This window comes from Cydia splendana, chromosome 3, assembly GCF_910591565.1.
Source record: "Cydia splendana chromosome 3, ilCydSple1.2, whole genome shotgun sequence".
Lineage (NCBI taxonomy): Eukaryota > Metazoa > Arthropoda > Insecta > Lepidoptera > Tortricidae > Cydia > Cydia splendana.
In genome coordinates, this window is record NC_085962.1 from 20,327,640 (window position 1) to 20,347,047 (window position 19,408).

General features: G+C 37.9%; 1 protein-coding gene across 1 annotated transcript in view; it reads left to right on the forward strand.

Moving 5' to 3' along the window:
- LOC134789372 (THO complex subunit 2) overlaps window positions 1–18,929 on the forward strand; it is a 36,106-nt gene extending 17,177 nt beyond the window's left edge. Inside the window, exons 18-30 of the mRNA XM_063760002.1 lie at window positions 50–270; window positions 579–747; window positions 824–937; window positions 2,472–2,592; window positions 3,164–3,248; window positions 3,982–4,051; window positions 4,592–4,661; window positions 5,005–5,045; window positions 6,414–6,509; window positions 9,322–9,379; window positions 9,583–9,653; window positions 12,782–12,831; window positions 18,793–18,929. Of these exons, the coding sequence (XP_063616072.1) occupies window positions 50–270; window positions 579–747; window positions 824–937; window positions 2,472–2,592; window positions 3,164–3,248; window positions 3,982–4,051; window positions 4,592–4,661; window positions 5,005–5,045; window positions 6,414–6,509; window positions 9,322–9,379; window positions 9,583–9,653; window positions 12,782–12,831; window positions 18,793–18,826 (1,200 nt within the window). The 3' untranslated portion in view covers window positions 18,827–18,929. The remainder of the gene's footprint in view (window positions 1–49; window positions 271–578; window positions 748–823; window positions 938–2,471; window positions 2,593–3,163; window positions 3,249–3,981; window positions 4,052–4,591; window positions 4,662–5,004; window positions 5,046–6,413; window positions 6,510–9,321; window positions 9,380–9,582; window positions 9,654–12,781; window positions 12,832–18,792) is intronic.
- The last annotated feature ends 479 nt before the right edge of the window (window positions 18,930–19,408 follow it).

Here is a 19,408-nt window from a genome sequence, read left to right on the forward strand (position 1 = left end):
CCGAGATGCGCTCAACGGGATAAGAATAATAAGCATGTATCGTTGCCAGTTGTTCTGCGACATCACGTACTCGGTGATGTCGTGCACGGAGGGCGAGGCGGCGCGCTACGCGTTGTTCCTGTGCCGCGTGCTGGGCACGGCCATGCGCTGGCACGCCGACAAGGCCACCTTCCACAAGGAGTGCGCGCACTACCCCGGCTTCGTCACCAAGTACCGCGTGTCCAACCAGTTCACCGAGGCCAACGACCACGTCGGCTACGAGAACTACAGGTCAGTGTTGAGGCGTTTGAGTGGCAATCTAAACTTACGAGGATCCGGTGCGTTAGTGAGTTCAGCTAAGCTAAGTTGGCAGCGTTTTTGATAGCACAGACTGTGCAAGTGTTATTTTAAACGTCATAATTGATATCAGAATCGCTGCATGGTTTAACTCTAGACATATTGCGAATTCCCGCTCGCACAGATATTTCAAGTCATTTTAACTCTGGTAACACTGGTTTTAAAACTTTTGGTGATTATATAAATATTTTTTTTTATTGTTTTTCACTTCATATTAAACCGTAGCTAAATGTATTGTTCAGACACGTGTGCCACAAGTGGCACTACAAGATCACCAAGGCCATGGTGGTGTGCCTGGAGTCGGGCGACTACGTGCAGATCCGCAACGCGCTGATCGTGCTCATCCGGGTGCTGCCCCGGTTCCCCGTGCTCGCTAAACTGGCACAAATCATCGAGAAGAAAGTTGAAAAAGTAAGGAATAAATTTAAAAAATATCATGTACTAATCGAATAAACGAAACAAACTAACAATGAACACGTTTCACCAGGTGAGAGAAGAGGAGAAGACGCAGAGGCAAGATCTGTACGTGCTGGCGACGGGCTACAGCGGACAACTGCGCAACCGCATGTCCAGCATGATGAGGGAGAGCGAGTTCCATCAGGTCAGCATAATTGAACTCCAAACTACGGCCCGCGATCTCGTTAATTTTGCCCGCAAAAGGAATCCATACAATTCGGCCGGCGAAAAAAGAAATATTCCGTACAATCTGACCTGCAAAAACTCGGGTCAGAAAGTTTGGAGACCTCTGTTCTAGGGCATAGTTGCGAGGCGACCATAACTCGATTCTTATCAGTACAATTAATTGCTAATTTGATTAAATAGATTCGTGAGGAAGTTACTTAGCTCGTGGGCCAATTATTCATTTGCAAGTCGTGTTAATATTGTCAATGTGTTTCTTACCACATCAACCACATCAGAAAATTTAATTTATGTTAAAAGTTTCGTTTTATTTTAATTTATATCGTTACCCTGCATATCACACCAGTATAATTGTAGTAGGTATAAAGTAGCTAGTTATATAGCCGAGACGCGGCGACATCGATGCGCGACGAGCAAAATTTTAAACAGAAGTATATTTTCAACGTATAAAATCGCGCTATGGCCATATTCCGTCGCAAGTTTCGCGCGTTATGTTATATACAGTGTGGAAAAATAAGTCGGGCCCTGGAGGGAAACTACCTTAAATCCTTAAGCTGGCTCATTTAACTTAAAGGAGACATTCCTTTATTTTTAAAAAGAAACAAAACTGCATTCTAAGATTTTTCTTTTTTTCTTCAATTTAGCTTGTCTAAAAAAATCTTGAGTACAGTCGAGGACATAAATATGTATACATTTCTTCACCTTAGGGGCTGTCCATAAATTACGTCATCGATTTTTGACGATTTTGGACCCCCCCCCCCCCTATAATCATCCAAAAATCATGCTTCAAATGACCCCATTTCCTCCTACTTCATGCTACCGTCATCCGATGTCCAGACCCCCCCCCCCCTAATTTGAAATGACGTAATTTATGAATAGCCCCTTAGCCCATTGAAATAAGGTGAAAAAATGTATACATATTTATATCCTTTATCTTTTATATATATGTATGTCCTCGACTGTACTAAATATTAGATTTTATGGATATTGTGTACGACAGACGAGTGTAAGACCTAATGTTTCTGGGAGAAATATTATCATTAACTGTCTCGACTAGTAGAATAAAATTGCGAGTGTTTATTTTTTTTAATTTTTAGTCGGTTCGAGTCCCGGGCGAGGCAAGTGAGTTTTAGAAAATGTTTAAATGCAGTTTTGTTTCTTTTTAAAAATAAGGAATGTCTCCTGTAAGTAAAATGAGCCAACTTAGGGATTTAAGGTAGTTTTCCTCCAGGACCCGACTTATCTTTCCACACTGTATTTTGTTCCCTTCTATTTCCTGGCTTTATGCCCCCTCTTCAGCCGCGGACTGGACGCGAGCGGCCTGCGGCAAATCAAGGACGGTCATACATTTGATCAAGCGCAATGTACGAATGGTCTCGATTTGCCGCTCGCCGCGCCGCGCCCGCTCACGTCCAGTCCGCGACTTTAAGGCATTGAAATGTTAGATGTGAAAATTGTGAAATTAGATAAGTAATATAGTGTCCCCGCCTGTGCAGGTGGTGCAGCTGCCGCCCGCCGACAAGCACAAGGCGGCGGCGGCGGCGGCGGGGGGAGCGCCCGCGCCGCGCGAGGATGCGCCCGCGCAGGACCCGGGCACCGCACCGCCGCCACAACCGGGTATGTACTTTCGGTTATTTCAAGTTGTTCCCGGTGGCGACAACTGACATTTTTTTTTCTCACCTTTTACCACTACTGGGAACAACTGAGAAGAAAATATTTTTTTACAGTTGAGAAAAAATCAGAACAAATGAGAAAAAATCTCAGATGTTGCCACTGGTAACAACTTGGTGGTAACTGATTGGGAATAATTAATATTTGTAAAATGCATTTACTTGAATACAATATAATTACAAAAAAAGAACATAACGTAAAAAAACATAAACTTAAGTACATTATAGGTATCTCCGATTTTAAGTATCTAAAAAGCTCCTAGCAGGGCTGGTAACCCATGGAGTTTTATTACTACGCCTCCTTCTCCCTTGAAGGAGAGACCAATTTAAGTTTCAATTACTTCATTGAATGTAAATACATAATCAATGAATGAAAACACTGTACCTAAGCATGTGTTAATTCAATAAGTGGCTATTCTGATTTTAACTTATAATTGATAAGCAAATCAAACACATTGGTTTGCAATGATTGTTGTAAGTACATAATAAAACTTACCATTTTCCTTTATTTTCATCAGAAACAGACAAACGGGAGTCGCGCACGAGCGACCGGCGCCGAGAGGAGTCCGAGCGCGACAAAGAATCCAAACGCGAAGCGCGAGTGTAAGTCCAGCTTCATTACTTCAAAATAACAACATTTATTATTATAAATGATGAGCGGTGGTGGCCGAGTGGATATGACGTCCGACTTTCAATCCGGAGGGCGCGGGTTCAAATCCTGGCTCGTACCAATGAGTTTTTCGGAACTTATGTACGAAATATCATTTGATATTTACCACTAGCTTTTCGGTGAAGGAAAACATCGTGAGGAAACCTGCATACATCTGCGAAGAAATTCAAAGGTGTATGTGAAGTCCCCAATCCGCATTGGGCTAGCGTGGGGACTATAGCCCAAGCCCTCTCATGAGAGGAGGCCTGTGCCCAGCAGTGGGACGTATATAGGCTGAAATGATGATGATGATGATGATGATTATTATAATTATGTCTCAAACACATTAAACACGTCAATTAATTAAACATGCTATCATTTGGCGACAAAAATACATTATAGTAATCGTTAAAATAATTGTAATACTACACTGAATTTTATAAACTAAAATAGATGTCATATAGTAAGAAAAAGTGACGTAGTCGTCCTTTGGCGGAGGCCGGTGCCACTGGAGGACTTCGTCCTATTTTTTCTTCTATATCAGTTTATAATTTATTTATAGTAGTTTGGTGTGGCTACTTTAAAAACACAAATCGAAGTATTTTATAAATAGTTTGATTTGTTCCCAAAGTTATACAGAATGTTGTAATAAATTACCTAAACTAAATTGATGTATTATACATTTAGGACATCTAAAGAAAGAGCCAAAGAAGAGATTAGAAGCAAAGAAAGATCACCGAGAGAACGTCAACACAGAGTAAGTTGAAACATAATAATGATGTGTCATTTTATAAATTAACACAAATGAATCCTGAATTAACATAATATCTCTTGGCCGACTACTAAGTTATAATAACGAATCAGTAACTCGCTGGTAGAGTGGCGGGCCGAGCAGGCCGCAACAGATTCATCAAATACTGCAATAAACTCGCATACGAGTTCTCGCACCATCTAAATGATCATTTAATCCCTCTAGTCCCAGCCAATGCCAAAGACACCAAGTCCCATGAGTTTTTGATCATACAATTTTTAACCCAGGCCCAGCCATACAAGAATAATAATCCAAAACGTGCTAGTGAAATATGGTCATATAACGTAGGAAATTGGAGTTGATTTTTCTTTGTTTGAAAATAACTGAACAAAAGAAATGCAACTTATTAAGTACGTAATACTAGGACTTTAAGCCTAAAGAGGGTATGAAATCACGTTGTGATTTCGTGTAGGACTCGGAGGTAAGCTTCTGCAGATGGTATATCGCGTCCTTGGGACAGGTGTTATGTTGTATGTGTTTGTGCAGGAGGAGCGTTATCTGGAGACCGTGTCGCCGCCGCACGACCATCGCCACCCGCCCGATGACATCGATCGAGGTGAGCAATCAACCTACTGCTCAAATATATGGCTGCGTAGTACCTACCATACACTTTCTCAATATTGCCCACGAAGTCCCTCAGACAGCTGTCTATTTCTAAAACCTAATACAGACAGATCGCCTTGTTTCCATTATTATATATAATATTAGGACATCTTACACAAATAGGGAGTATTCTGCAATCTTCTGCCGCCAGAGTGCAGCACTCGCGCCTATTGTAAACCATAGAGTAACTTATACATACTGTGCCTAAAACTGTTTTTTGACCTTAAACTGTGTTGTGAGTAATCAAACAACGGCGTATGTAACATACAAATACTTACATTCCAAATTGTTTGCAGATGTGAAACGCCGTAAAGTCGAAAGCAGCAGTAACGGCAAGGTGAGTATCGTTGTAAGTAGCTGGCCCCGCGTCGCGGCTGCGCCGGACTGAGGATTGGGCTGGGCCACGACCGCACCGGAAATTAAACTCGTACAAGTGCTTGCAAACTACCCGGACCCTCAAGAAATATTGTGTAAAAGACTTTAAAAACATTAGCCAGTGATAAATAAGTGTCTAAAAAATCAATTAAAAAACAACGGACTCTGTAAAACATGTAAATTAAAAAATATCAGAAACGTAACTCCGGCGTCACAGCAAGAACGACTGAGTAAGATATAAAGAAAATGCAAACTGTAAGGGAATAATTGAGAATGGCACAAACTACAAAGGAAAAAAAACATAATGTGAAAGAAACATCGAATACAGCATAAACAACGAAGTAAGAAATGAAGAAAGCATAGTATAAGAATAAACAAAACCAGCATGAACAACGGAGTAACAAATGTAAACAATGCCCACAAATAATATAAATACTAATACAATAGAAAAATAGGATAAAATAGAAAACTTGATCTTATTGAAGACCATCAACCGCACCATTAGCGATAAACTGCAAGAAGGGAAAAGTTGGGAACCGTCCACATTCGCACACTATTTTGTGAACATCGGCAACTAAGACAACGCTTCGTGTTCAAACGTAAAAAAGATAAGACAGGAGATGCACGAGAATTGAAAATACAAAGGAATCCTAAAATAACACTGAAATTATTCATCATACTGCTACAAGCTTGCTGCGAATCTGAAGAATATCAACAATTTAAATAATCTAATAACCCCGTGTGAAACTTCCATCAAGATTATTATGAAGAATGAAGATGAAGAAAATACAAAAAATCTTATAAATATTAAATACTATCAAACTTTACTAAACTTTTCGTACCAGGAAGCCGTAAAATCAGAAAAGCTGTGAGTCGTTGGTCTATCAGCCCAGTCCAAGTATGCTATGGTAAGGTTAATATTATATGTTGTAAAGAGGTTGAGTCAAATGATCCAGTGAATATGTGCAACTAATTTTTACTGTCAAAAAGGAAGCTACACCATGCAAGAGGACTCCATACATATATGTTCATACAGCCTACTGATAGATACCGGACAGATTGGGTGGACTTACAGCATAACAGGGAAGACCATTGTGTAAAGAGGAAGTATTGTTACAAAAGAAATATACTTCTGCAAGGAATGCAAGGATTTGATGTCAGAATACAAATATATCCCTATTGCCGTATTCAACGTTTCCTTTGACTCAATTTTATAATAGCTAGTAAAAAAAATCATAAGCTGTAAATATGTAGATAGTTATATATAATGAATTTTATTATTGCTCGGTCATCTGAATGCATGATTTAACATGTTTTTTTGAACAAGCAGGGCAAAGAGATAGAGGAACGGTCACCCGAGAAGGAAAAGCGAAAGACTAAAGTCAGGGGTGATGAACGTAAAGAACGTAAGATGAGCCGCAAGCGGGTAAGTTGGACGGACACTGCACTTACACTAAATAAATAATAAATATTTGGGAACAGTCTTACACAGATCGACCTAGCCCGAAACTAAGTAAAGCTTGTACTATGGTTGCTATGCGACGATATGTTTACATACTAATTTTAATTTTTAAGCTTAGAATCAATTTAAAAGTGGAAAAATTACTGTCTTGGGTGAGTTCATGTCTCACCCAAGACAGTAATTTTTCCACTTTTAAATTTATATTTACATACTTATATAGATAAATACATACTTGTATATAACATTCATAATTCAGGAACAAATTTTCGTGATAACACACAAATAAATGCACCCCGGGTAGTCTAGTGCCCTTTTTAATTGCAATATTATATAAAGCCTACTATAACCTCAAAAACATCGAAAAATGCATCGGAAATTAACTAAAAATTTAAAAAACGTTAACAATTTGACAAAGAATTTTGGTAATATCTGCACAACACTTTACAAGTGCCATTTTAGTATGTGGGTGTAGAAACAGATTAAGATCAATGTGGAAAAGACCGTCTAAGTAGAGATAGACCAAGTTAAGTTGGCTGCGATTTGGAGCCCAAGCAGTGCAAGTGTTAGTTAATTTAAACGTCATAATTTCATAGAAGTTTGAGGTTTAAAATAACACCACTGTCTGGTCTGGGCTATCAAAATCGCTGCCAACGTAGCTTGGTCTAACTCTACAAGCTCTTTCGTCGCTTTTAACCCTTAAATGCATGATTTTTTCTTTTTGCTCGAAATTAATATATGTATCACATAATTGTTTGCAGATTCTAGGAAAAATAGTAAAAATACAACTTCGATTTTCACTGCGAAATCAGTGCTAGAAGTTGAATTGGCTAAATCATATTTAAGTAAATACGTAGGTTGCCCTGAAAGTTTCGGGAATTGGAAAAAATACGCGTTTAAATGAAATAAAAGTACTTTTATTGTTTTTCAAAGTATTCTCCTTTGTGTTTAATGCACTTTTTCATTCTCTGAAACCAGTTTTCAAAACAGTTATTGAACTCTGAACTGGGGGTTGACGAAATGGCCATTTTATAAGCGTGGACTGCTTCTTCCGCGGTCTGAAAACGCTGACCACGCAACCGATTCTTTATTTTCGGGAAAGTAAAAAAATCGTTGGGACTTAGGTCGGGGCTGTACGGAGGATGGTCCAGTAATTCGACTTTTTCGCCCTTCAGATAGTCGTTTGTTTTCTGAGCAGTATGAGGGCTGGCATTATCATGGTGTAGTATAATACGGCGGTTAGGGTTATTTTTTCGCAGTTCAGCAAAAACAATCGGTAAACAAACGCCTATATACCAATCGGCATTGACAGTTCTTCGATCTTCATGAGCAATAGTCGGCACGTGACCCGATTTGGAGACAAACGTGGCTACCATTTTTTTGATCGTGCTGCGAGAACGAACAACTTTTGTTGGCTTCGGCTCGTCTTCGTAAACCCATACTCGAGATTGGTTTTTGGATTCAGGCTCATATGCGTAAATCCATGACTCGTCACCTGACACAATACTAAAAACGGCAGTTGAGCTTCCTCCATTAAATCTTTTTAGGGTTTTGTGGCACCAATTGACACGGACCGTTTTCTGGTCGTCAGATAACAAGTGAGGAATCCACCGGGAAAACAACTTCCGCACGCCCAACTCTTGCTGTAAAATAACTTGTACCTGACTCATTCCAATGCCTAAAGTCTCCTGAATTTCCCGATATGTAACATGCCTATCTTCTTTTATCAGTTGGCGAACAACATCGATGTTTTGATCGGTAACGGCAGTTTTCGGTCGACCCTCACGTACGTCATCCGCAAGAGACACACGGCCACGTTGAAATTCCGAATACCACCTGTATATTGTCGTCTTCGAAGGTGCTTCACTACTAAAAGCAATAGTCAATCGGTCTCCACATTGTTGTTGTGTTAATCCACTTTTAAAGTCATAATAAATCATTGCTCTAAAACTTTCGCGTGACAGCTCCATTTTCACCAGCGACTCAACGACTTTAAAAAACAATTGAAAATAGAACATTGTTTTTTTTTTCTAAGTGGCCAGTGTTTTCGAATAATGAGACTATGCTTGTAACAAAGAGGTATAACACATGTCAAATATACGTTCCTAAGTATGCAATTCCCGAAACTTTCAGGGCAACCTACGTATGTAATTTTCAGTAATAGATATATGAATTTTTTACTACCATTAGAAAGGTACACTATTTGTGATATACCTATGGTAAAGTTTTTAAATATAAAATGATTACAAACCCCGAAAACACCGTTCAAAATCACATACTAAAAATTATCAACTTCAGGATTTTTCCAAGTTTTCCGACTTTTCGTTTTAAAATGAATGTAATTTTTATAAATCAAAAATATTGCGTAAATTTAACCCTTAAATCATCATCCTACTACTTGACGTTTGGTATAAAGGTGCGTTTAAGAACGTAAGCCTTTTTTTTAAATCTGTGAGCTGTCTAATGCTTTGTAGACATTTGGCAACACTATGCATTTAAGGGTTAACTTGCGTTTTGCACACATACTCTTACATAAGGTCGGAAGAGCAGAAGGAATACCTAAAGTTCTTCCTTTCTACCATGCGAGAGGACTCCATACATATATATATATATATATATATGTGTGTTTGAGATCTGAGCGATGTATGTACACAAGTAAGAGAAAATATCACGTCTATATCACGTCACGTCACGCCCTATTTCACGTCTTCTCCGCATTGACACTTATAAGATAACCTCGCCTATTTGGAAATATAATGTTTTTTTTCTTCTTCTTTAGGATAGAGCTGAAGAAACAGCAATTTTAGAACAGAAAAGACGGCGCGACGAACAAAAAGGTAATGACAGCCTATTGCTTTTAGCTAAGACGGTATCAACCAAATAAATAAATCACTTCAATATTTAGCAATTTCCATTTTCATAATCACATAATTTAACCAGCAAAGTGGTGATCGTAATAAAAGTATAATATAATAATGTCTACTTCTTTAAGAAGTACCTATTACATATTGAATGCTCAAATTTAGCTTATATGTTTTAGCTGTTTTAAAGATGGGAGGTCACCAAAACGGAGCGCAGGAAGATCATCACTACGAGAAATATCATAAACGGGTAAGAAACTTCACACACCTATAGTTTCTGACTAGACTAGAAATAGCACCATAGTGTGACTATGAAAAAATAATCGATGAATGGAAATAAATACGAAATTGTTTATAATTTAGCTAACCTATTGGAAGGGGCCCATTTCTCGAACGGTATTAGTCAGTTGCCAACCTATACGGTTTGACAGTTCGTGGGCTAATAATAGTCTAATACCGTTCGAGAAATGGGCCCCTGTGCCCTGTTTATCAAAAGCTTGTAACTTGTAATACAAGTTTAAGTCCCTTTTTGACAGCTTTTGTTAGAAAGGGACTTCCACTTGTATTACAAGTTACAAGCTTTTGATAAACAGGGCACTGGTCGCGCTAATTTAGGTGTGAGATCCTGAGATTTGAGCTCAGAACAGAACTCAGAATATACCTACGGCTACTAATACGGATTAGCAAATAGCAATAGAGTGGAAATATGTAAAACAAGGAAACAACAAAACGTTAATTTTTAGCAGAACAAGCCTAAGGAAGTAATGATGTCCGGCTTGCCCAGGTAGCCTATTTTTTTTAACTAAAATACATTGTACAGACGTACCTAGTGCATAATTATTTTCCATCGTATTTTCACGGAAGTATATACCAAAGACATATATAACTTCGTATAAGACGTATAAAGTCTAAGGAAAAAACGTGCCTCGGAATTCAAGTAAAAGTCATTCTCGAATAGATGTCGCACACACCTTTAGCCTATCCTCAGCTAGATGGCGTGACGACACCGTTTCATATTTAACAATTTTAACACATAGATATCAGTGAATGAACATGGATCAAAATGATATAAAAATAATAAAATCATTTATCCATATATATACATTATTTGATAACTTTATGCGTTTTCATTTTGAGTTTTAGTCGTGTGTCGATAGATGGCAGTAAATTTACAGTGACTACAAAATTTACAATGACAGGACCCCTCTATACTATCTATTATTTTTGTATATACGAACTCTTGCTATTTCAATCAGTCTCGGTACTAAAAGTACTGAGGTTGACTGAAGTACCTAGCATGAAAAATACGAACATTTCCGAGAAAATACGATGTAAAAAAAAACAACGGGTTGCACTCCGGGAGTGCCGGCAGAAGTGAAAACTCAATGACATTGTAACTCAAAATATTAATAACAGCGCCATCTAGTGCAAAATGTCTGCAGCACTATGTATAATTGAGGTTAACGCCATCTAGCGTTATTTCGTCGCATTACTTGAAACCCCTAAGCACATCACTGTGAGTATTAGAGTTATATTAGTACCAGTTTGAGGGAAACTCACTAGATGGCATTTAAATCAAAAAAGAAAAACTCAATGACATTGTAACAGTGTCTGTCACACGTGACGTCACGCAAGCGCCCTGCTCCGCCTAAACGAAACAGCATGCTCAGGCATACATTTTCGCCGCGCGGTAGAAAGAGAGGGTTACGTCTTACGCTCTCGCGAGTTTAACATTTTTCCCCATCACAAAAAGTGCTCAGCACCGCTAAAGAAGTTTTCACTTCAACAATATGCACTACATCTGTACGTGAGATCTTAGGGCTTGATTATAATTATAATCGCTCGAGCTGCGTACGTGATGTTGTTAGCTATAGTGACGGAAGTAGTGTCACCAAATGTATGGGACGTGCAAATTTTGGTATCGGATGAATTCACTTGGCACAGATGTAGTATACGTAAAGCTAAACCAATCCAGCCCGGTAGCCATCCGCCACCCCCTGGTGGGTAGGCAGGGGGGCATCCAAAGTTACACGCCGCATATCGGCTTCTATTTACCTACCACCTCGAGTTTGGTATCAATTCCAGATAAAGCGGGCATGAGGAATTCTTTTTTGAGACCTTTGATGTACAGTTTAATAGAAAAAAATAAAAATATTGACGAATAAATCAAAACCGGCGTGATATTTTTTTATTCAACTATTGCTATTATCAGCCGAAACTAGAAATGCTAGAAAGTTGAAATTTGCACACCAGGTTACATTTATAATGTGTACAAGAGATAAGAAGAGATTTTGAAAAATTCAACCCCTAAGGGGGTTAAAAAGGGGAAGAAAGTTTGTATGGGGTTCATGTTTTATTTTAAGCTAGGAATTTCAAACTTCGTTAAAAGATATACTATTAAAATACAAGAAAACTAATTTCAGCGTTTTTGAAAATTCATCCCCTAAGGTGGCGAAGTAGGGGTTGAAAATTTGTATGGAGATCAAAAAATTTTTCGAGTGTGGGGCTTGAAACTTTTTATATGTGCATATTACTAGAATACAAGAAAAGTAATTTCAGCGTTTTTAAAAATTCATCCTCTAACGTGGTTAAAAAGGAGTTGATCCATTACAAATTACTTTGACTGCCCCCCTGCCTACCTGCCGGGGGGTGGCGGATGTCTACCGGGCTCAAATAGCTTAGCTTTACGTATATTACATCTGTGCTAAGTGAATTAATCCGATACCAAAATTTGCACCTTATGACACTACTTCCCTCAGTACTAAGGTTGTTGTAGCTTAAAGTATTTGTTCTGTAAATAGGCCACACGCGCACGTTTCCAAGTCTGACTACTAGCACTTCGGAAATTACGACACCGGTAGAGAAGAATCGCCGCAACAAACTTTTCAGTTAGTCTATTTAACCCTTTTCCAGGCATAGTGCACCTAGCGACCACATAAGCGCCAATAGAATTTCAACCTTAGGAGTCCGATTTAAGGTTCATATTCGATTGGACTTTCGGGAAAACTTTACTTTACTTATCATTAAAGCTGCATACATTTTAATATATTTGCATTTTTTTGGAAAAACCTTGTAGTTTGGTGCGGCCTGGAAAAGGGTTAAAATACAATGCGTTTACCTTTAATTTGTTATTGTCAGGTGGTTTTTATACATTTTTATTTTTTTTCCTTCATATAATCATACAGTAAATACTACAAGCATCGTACTATATGACTGCGTGATTTAAATATTAAGATTGTTCTTAATTTCATATTTTAAGAACTTAATTTTATTTAGTTTAAATACCTACAATTTTAGTACTTAGCTATGAAGTTACTTAAAAATGTACGAGTTGTGGGTGTCAGATTTAATATATAAAAAAAAATTTCTTTATTACAGGAAAAATCGCCGTTCAGGGATCGCTCGCATGAAGAACCAAGAGATAAACAATATCCTTTTTAATATCTTTATGATGTTGTTTATATACGTGTCTAACGTATAGGTATTGTGGCCGCATCACACGTCGCCGTATTTATGCAAATATGGTTCTGCGTTTATTTTGGTTTTGTTTTCCATGAATATTTGGGCAAATATTGCGAAATATTTACTGTAGTAAATAAGGTTCCTAGCGATAGCGGTACAACCTGAAATTCGGGAATCAGCTGCAAATGGTGTTAAAGGTATGAAAATCGGTACGATTAATCTTTAGGCCATTTGAATCAATTTGACCCGTAGCACCAAAAAAAGAAAACAAACGGAAAGAAGTTATGACGTCATCTTTTTTTTGTATGGAAAATAAAAAAAAATTGTTCAGGAACCTATCGTGTGTGGTATTAAATGAAAGGGCATTTTGAGCCGGTTCTAAAAATATATCACATTATTATATTTCCGTCACTAGCATTCAATTAAAATAAAAATAATTTTCAAAACATACCAAGTTTGGGCTCCTCCAGATACGAAACCGTTGAATTATTTTTTGTAAACTATACCTCAAGTAATACCCAATATCCTCATATCTAACCCCAAGAAATTAATTTCGAAAATATTTAGTTTTAGTATTTAAAAAAAAAAAAATATTATTACAAATTGTGATCTATCAATCTATCAATGAAACGGCGTCCTAGCATAGTCGATAGTGACCCTACCTATGAAGCAGGAGGTCCCAGGTTCGAATCCTGGTAAGGGCATTTATGTGTGTGTTCATCATCATCACCACACAAATAAATGCCCATAAACACATATATACAAGCCCTGGTAAGGGCATTTATTTGTGTGATGATGATGATGAACACACAAATAAATGCCCTTACCAGGATTCGAACCTGGGACCTCCTGCTTAGATATGAGCGCCGCGCCGGCGCGCCGCCGCCGCCGACAAAATTTTCGCGCCGCCGCCGCCGACGCTGCGCTATCGGCGTGGCATCGGCGTGACCTTGTTAGATACCACTACTTTCAGAATCAGATAATATATATTTTATCTAGTTTAGATCTTTAACGGCGCCAGTCTGAATAGCTTATAGACATTGAAAAGGTATTTTAGGTACATATAATTCAAAAATATTGATGGTAAATTCAAACTTTTCTGTTTGGTAACCGCGCTGCTAGTGTTAGGGCAACGAAATTACTAATTTTGCCAGCTGGCTAGCTCATCCGTCATTCACCGCGAATTTAATCATTGCAAGCATGTTTTGAATGTCTTTAAAAGGTGTAAAAAGGGGTTAATTTCAGATATTAAGCGTTTTCATGCCCAAAGATCCGGCCCTTGGCTTCGCACGGAAGGGCATCGGAAATAACACATTTAAGCTCGGCCATTGTTCATATTTCAAGCTTTGCTCTCTTGCAGCCCAATCTTAGGCCTCGCGTCGCTCGCATAGAAGACGCTATCGGAACCTCGTAAGTTTTCGGCCCTGTTTGGAGCTTAACTTTCGGGCTCGCTTTTAAAATGCCTGGTCATTGGTTCTTCTCCGATCTTAGCTCTACTGCAGCACGGCCTTTGGCCTCACACGAATGCACCTGCAGGAAAGCTCCTGGTCTTTAACACTATGGCCTCGGTCTTTATCGGCCTTCGGACTAGCTTACACTGGACCAATAGTTAAATTCCAAGCTCTGCTCTCTTGCAGCTTGGCCTTCGGCCTTGCATAGAGGCGCGACGTAATCGGCGCTTCGGGCATACGGCCGTCAGCCAAGCTCATACTTGGCGTTCGATTCTAAGCTGTATGCTTACCTGCAGCTCAGCCTCTGGCCTCGCATGGGAAGGCGTCGGAATCAGGTCTTCGGTGTTAGGTGGAGCTCGACCTTGGGCCTCACTTTTTGACATAAATCACTTTTTGATTTTTGAGATATATTTTGTAATAATATGTATGCTAGTTTTAAGGTATTTATCTATGGGCCAATAGTTGCCTGAAAATAAATGTTTTCATTTCATTTTCATTCATAAATCGGTTTGTTGGGTCTGTTGGTATGTAGAGGGTGTATATCCAATCGACACTGGCTTGACACATTTAATTTGAATATAGAAGCTCAAGTTTGAAGTATGTTTAGGCCGCCTTTACACCTGTAAGTTACTTGCGTAATATTTACATAATTTACTTACGGTTGCATTTACACTTGCAATAAATGCTTACGTAAATAATGCTTACGTAAGTTGTGTAAGTTTAAACTTGCAAAAATTATTACACGCCCATTTACATTATGCATCCCAAATCAGTAATAAAATGCCTTCTCACAGTCGCCACGTTCAAGCAGCTGCTGCATACATAATTTTATCAAATAGTCGAAAGCAAAAGAAAAGAAAATGCTGGATAAAACCATGGCTAGAAAGAAGAATGGCAAGAGGTGCATTTGAAAATCTTTTGAAGGAGTTAAGACTGGAAGACCGAGACCAATTTTTCAATTTTATAAGAATGAATTCTACGACTTTTGAATATCTTTTGGAAAAAGTTGCACCAATCATAAAAAAAAAATGATACACATTTTCGACCGGCTATTTCATCAGCTGAGAAACTTATGGTCACATTCTCAACTTATCAATTTAGTTCGATAAGCTGTGAGTCGCTTCCGTAAACAAACTCGAACGTGTTTAGACCTGTAATTTTCCAATTTACGTAAGCTGTGAGAAATTACAATAAGTCACTTATAAGTGACTTCCATAAGTAAAACTTACAGGTGTAAAGGCGGCCTTAAAGTCAAACTTGAGAATGTCAAATGACTCTACTTCCATCAGCCGTAATGATAAGTCATATGTTATGAATATAATTAAATAAATAAACAAGATGTTGACAAACTAAAGTGCCTTCCAGTATTTATACTAAACCTCCAAAGACCTCCTGTAACGATTTACAGGGTCGATATTGGCTAGTGACGGAGCTTGAATTTTCCTCACTTCGGCTCTTTGGAATGTCGACCAGACGTTTCCCTGATACAGTCAATCCGCTACTTTGTACTTAGCACAAAAGATAAGGGCTTCGCAAAGATCTTCCGGCCAGGGCCTCGCCAAGATTAAGAGCCAACGGGAGTGGTCATTTCTCCATACAAACGTACTCCTCGTTTTCCTCCGTGGTTTTTGAAGCTGGAGCAATGATTTTTTCAACACAGATTAATATTGTCAATATCTGTGTCGGACCGTTTTGCTTTTTTTGATATTTTTGTTTTTTAAGGCGCTAGAGCCCTTCAAAAATGGCCAAAATGGCCTTATTGACTATGCCGCAATGAGAGGCGTGGCATTCAAAACTGATATCAATTAGCCAAAAAAGCAAAACGGTCCGACACAGATAATTTCATAATCATTTAGATTTCCAAATTTGGTTACGATTGGTTAAGTTTTGGAGGAGGAAACAGAGGAGTACGAAACCTCGATTTTTGAGATTTTTACGCAGGATTTTTCGCCTTGTCCTTATCGCACTACTTTTAGGTGCCGCTTCCGTTAGCGAGACGGGTATATTTACCTAAAATATTTAAAACTCAGCTCCTGTTTCGTCTTAAGACCGCCACTGATGCCGCGCGATCGGCGCGATACCGTTTATGCTATATAAAACTTTTTTCGTACCTTTATTCAATCAATTTTGCTTGTAATTGAAAAATGCGCTTATTTTATAACTTTCTTACAGCAAAAACATGATTTTCGGTAAAATTTTGGTTTGGATTCTTTTTTCATTAATCAAAGGTGTTTCAAGGCCACGCCGCCGATTCGCCGCCGCCGCCGGCCGATTTTGACCGGCGCGCCGCCGCCGGCTAAATGCCTATCGGCGCTCATATCTACTCCTGCTTCATAGGTACCCAAGTAACAATTTGTGGTTCTATAGTAGTCGATAGAACGTTTCCCAAATACCACCTAAGGTCCTATAAAAGACCAAAGAAGATTGTATAAAGCCGAAACGGCGCATCTTATGTGCCATTCAGTGATATAGTAGACCTGTAGCAGTGTCAGTCGTGACGTTTTAGGTCTATAAAAGTGATGTGATGATCACTTTTGTGCTAATTTATTGTCAGTAACGCCATTATAGTGTTAATTTATACTATAGTGGCATTTGAGATTCCATTATAGTGCTTGTTTTATACTATAGTAGTATTTGAAATTGTATTATAGTGCTTTTTTATACTATTGTAGAATTCATAGTTCCTTTACTACGAAATTTGCTATCAAGTTTTCCATCAACTGTTGTGAGTGGTTTTGTTGTGTGTTTACTTCACAAAAACGGTACTAAGTAAAATGGTGATAAGTAAAGACTTTATATTAATATGCGCCATTTAGATGTCGAATAATTCGGTCCTTAGTGCAAAAAGTATATGGGACGGAAATTTTACCGTTAGAATAGTATTAGTTTAATGAGGAATTTTAAATGCCCCCTCGATTTATTTATGTTTTTAATAAAATAATTTAATAAAATATTATGATATTCACCATAGTTACTACTATACAGCCAAGAAGTAAATCCGACGCTTTTATAGGCTAACTATAGAACTTACGACGAAATATTCACCGCCATCATGATTAAAATTAGGGTTCCAAAATATTTTGCTGTGACCCAGTTACACCTACAAACTCTTTAGAAAGATATAGGATTTTTTTTTTTAATTTAGATGTAGTCATTACTGTTGTTTCCTTTTTCAGTGTGATTGGTAAAAAAAATGTGCTAATAATGGATGTCGATAAATATCTAAACCGTCACGATTTTATGCTTGTATTAAATCATTGATGATAAATCTCACCTACAGTCACTAATATTACTGGGGTCTTTTTTAGTAAGTTTAACTATAGCGGCTTGGCAGGGAACCTTAATAGCGCAAATTAGTTGCATAAAAGTGATTCCAAATACTATTATACAGTAATATTGCTCTATAGTGGTTATATTTGAACCTGTTATAGTACACGCCTATAACGGCTCTATAAAATGATGAAATAAACCTTTACATCAATTGCTTATAGAATATATTAGCTGTATAAGCCTATAGAGCAAAAAGGTGTTGCCAAGCGCTTTTATACGACAGGTGGTCACTTCTGAAACCTTAATACGACGTCTATAAGTACAAGCTTTTAGCGATAAAAACTAAAATTATAGGACTAAAATGTTACTTGGGTAGGGTCACTATCGACTAGGCTAGGACGCCGTTTCATTGATAGATTGATAGATCACAATTTGTAATAATAAAAAATTTAAAAAAAATACTAAAACTAAATATTTTCGAAATTAATTTCTTGGGGTTAGATATGAGGATATTGGGTATTACTTGAGGTATAGTTTACAAAAAATAATTCAACGGTTTCGTATCTGGAGGAGCCCAAACTTGGTATGTTTTGAAAATTATTTTTATTTTAATTGAATGCTAGTGACGGAAATATAATAATGTGATATATTTTTAGAACCGGCTCAAAATGCCCTTTCATTTAATACCACACACGATAGGTTTCTGAACATTTTTTTTTATTATCCATACAAAAAAAAGATGACGTCATAACTCCTTTCCGTTTGTTTTCTTTTTTTGGTGCTACGGGTCAAATTAATTCAAATGGCCTAAAGATTAATCGTGCCGATTTTCATACCTTTAACACCATTTGCAGCTGATTTTGGTCAACCGCTAGTACTATCCGTTGACATTACGGAATCAGCGAATATCACTCTATGCTGTCTCAAGAAATTAATATAGAACGGAAAAGATGTTTAGGACAGGTTGAAAGATGGACAGATATATGATCGCTTAAGATAAAACGGTAGCTTAGGGAAACGCGAGGAAATCGGCGTGTCATGAAATCACAGTTTCGTCTTAGCGATTTTACCTCTGCCTATCTTTACGCTGTGTGTTCATCGCTGTGGCTTCATGTTGTTCAGGAGAATACAATGCACATAGTGACTGCTGTTCCAAAAGGGTAGGAATTACAAACTGTATTATAACATTCCTTAACTATGCTATACTAGGCGGTCCAACGAGTCAAAGATGAGAAGATAAGAAGAAAGAACACTCGTGACTCCTGAGTTTAGTGATAATATGAATAGTCGTATTAAGTAAATGAATTTGCATGAAAAGTGCAATAAAATATCTTTCTTGACAACTCAGAATGGCTTTATTTGAATACACAAGTTTTCATATAGGTAGAACAAGTTCTAGTGGCGGCACGTTCAACGTTCAAATCTCGGACGAAAATATTGTCTAAATTGTCCATCTCTACTAATACGGGTTATCCAGTCTCCACTAATATGCAAAATACTTGGCTAATGCCAGTAATGATCCTCGACCTCACCTTTTCCACATAGACGCCATTAATTTATTACGTAAGACGATTTAGGGGGAGAGGGGGCTCGAATATATCTTATTTCTTACAAGCGGGAGGGAGGCTGTTGTCACAGTTCTTACGTAAGATCACAAAGATGCGTATTTTTTTATTTCTATGAAATTATGTCCTTTAAAATAATACTTCCACACTCTATCTATGCTATCAAACACGGTGCAGAGTGAGCTTAAACGGGCTCCAGTACATTTTTTGTGGGTACAAATAAACATTCCAAAAATGATTTTTTTGAAAAATAAACA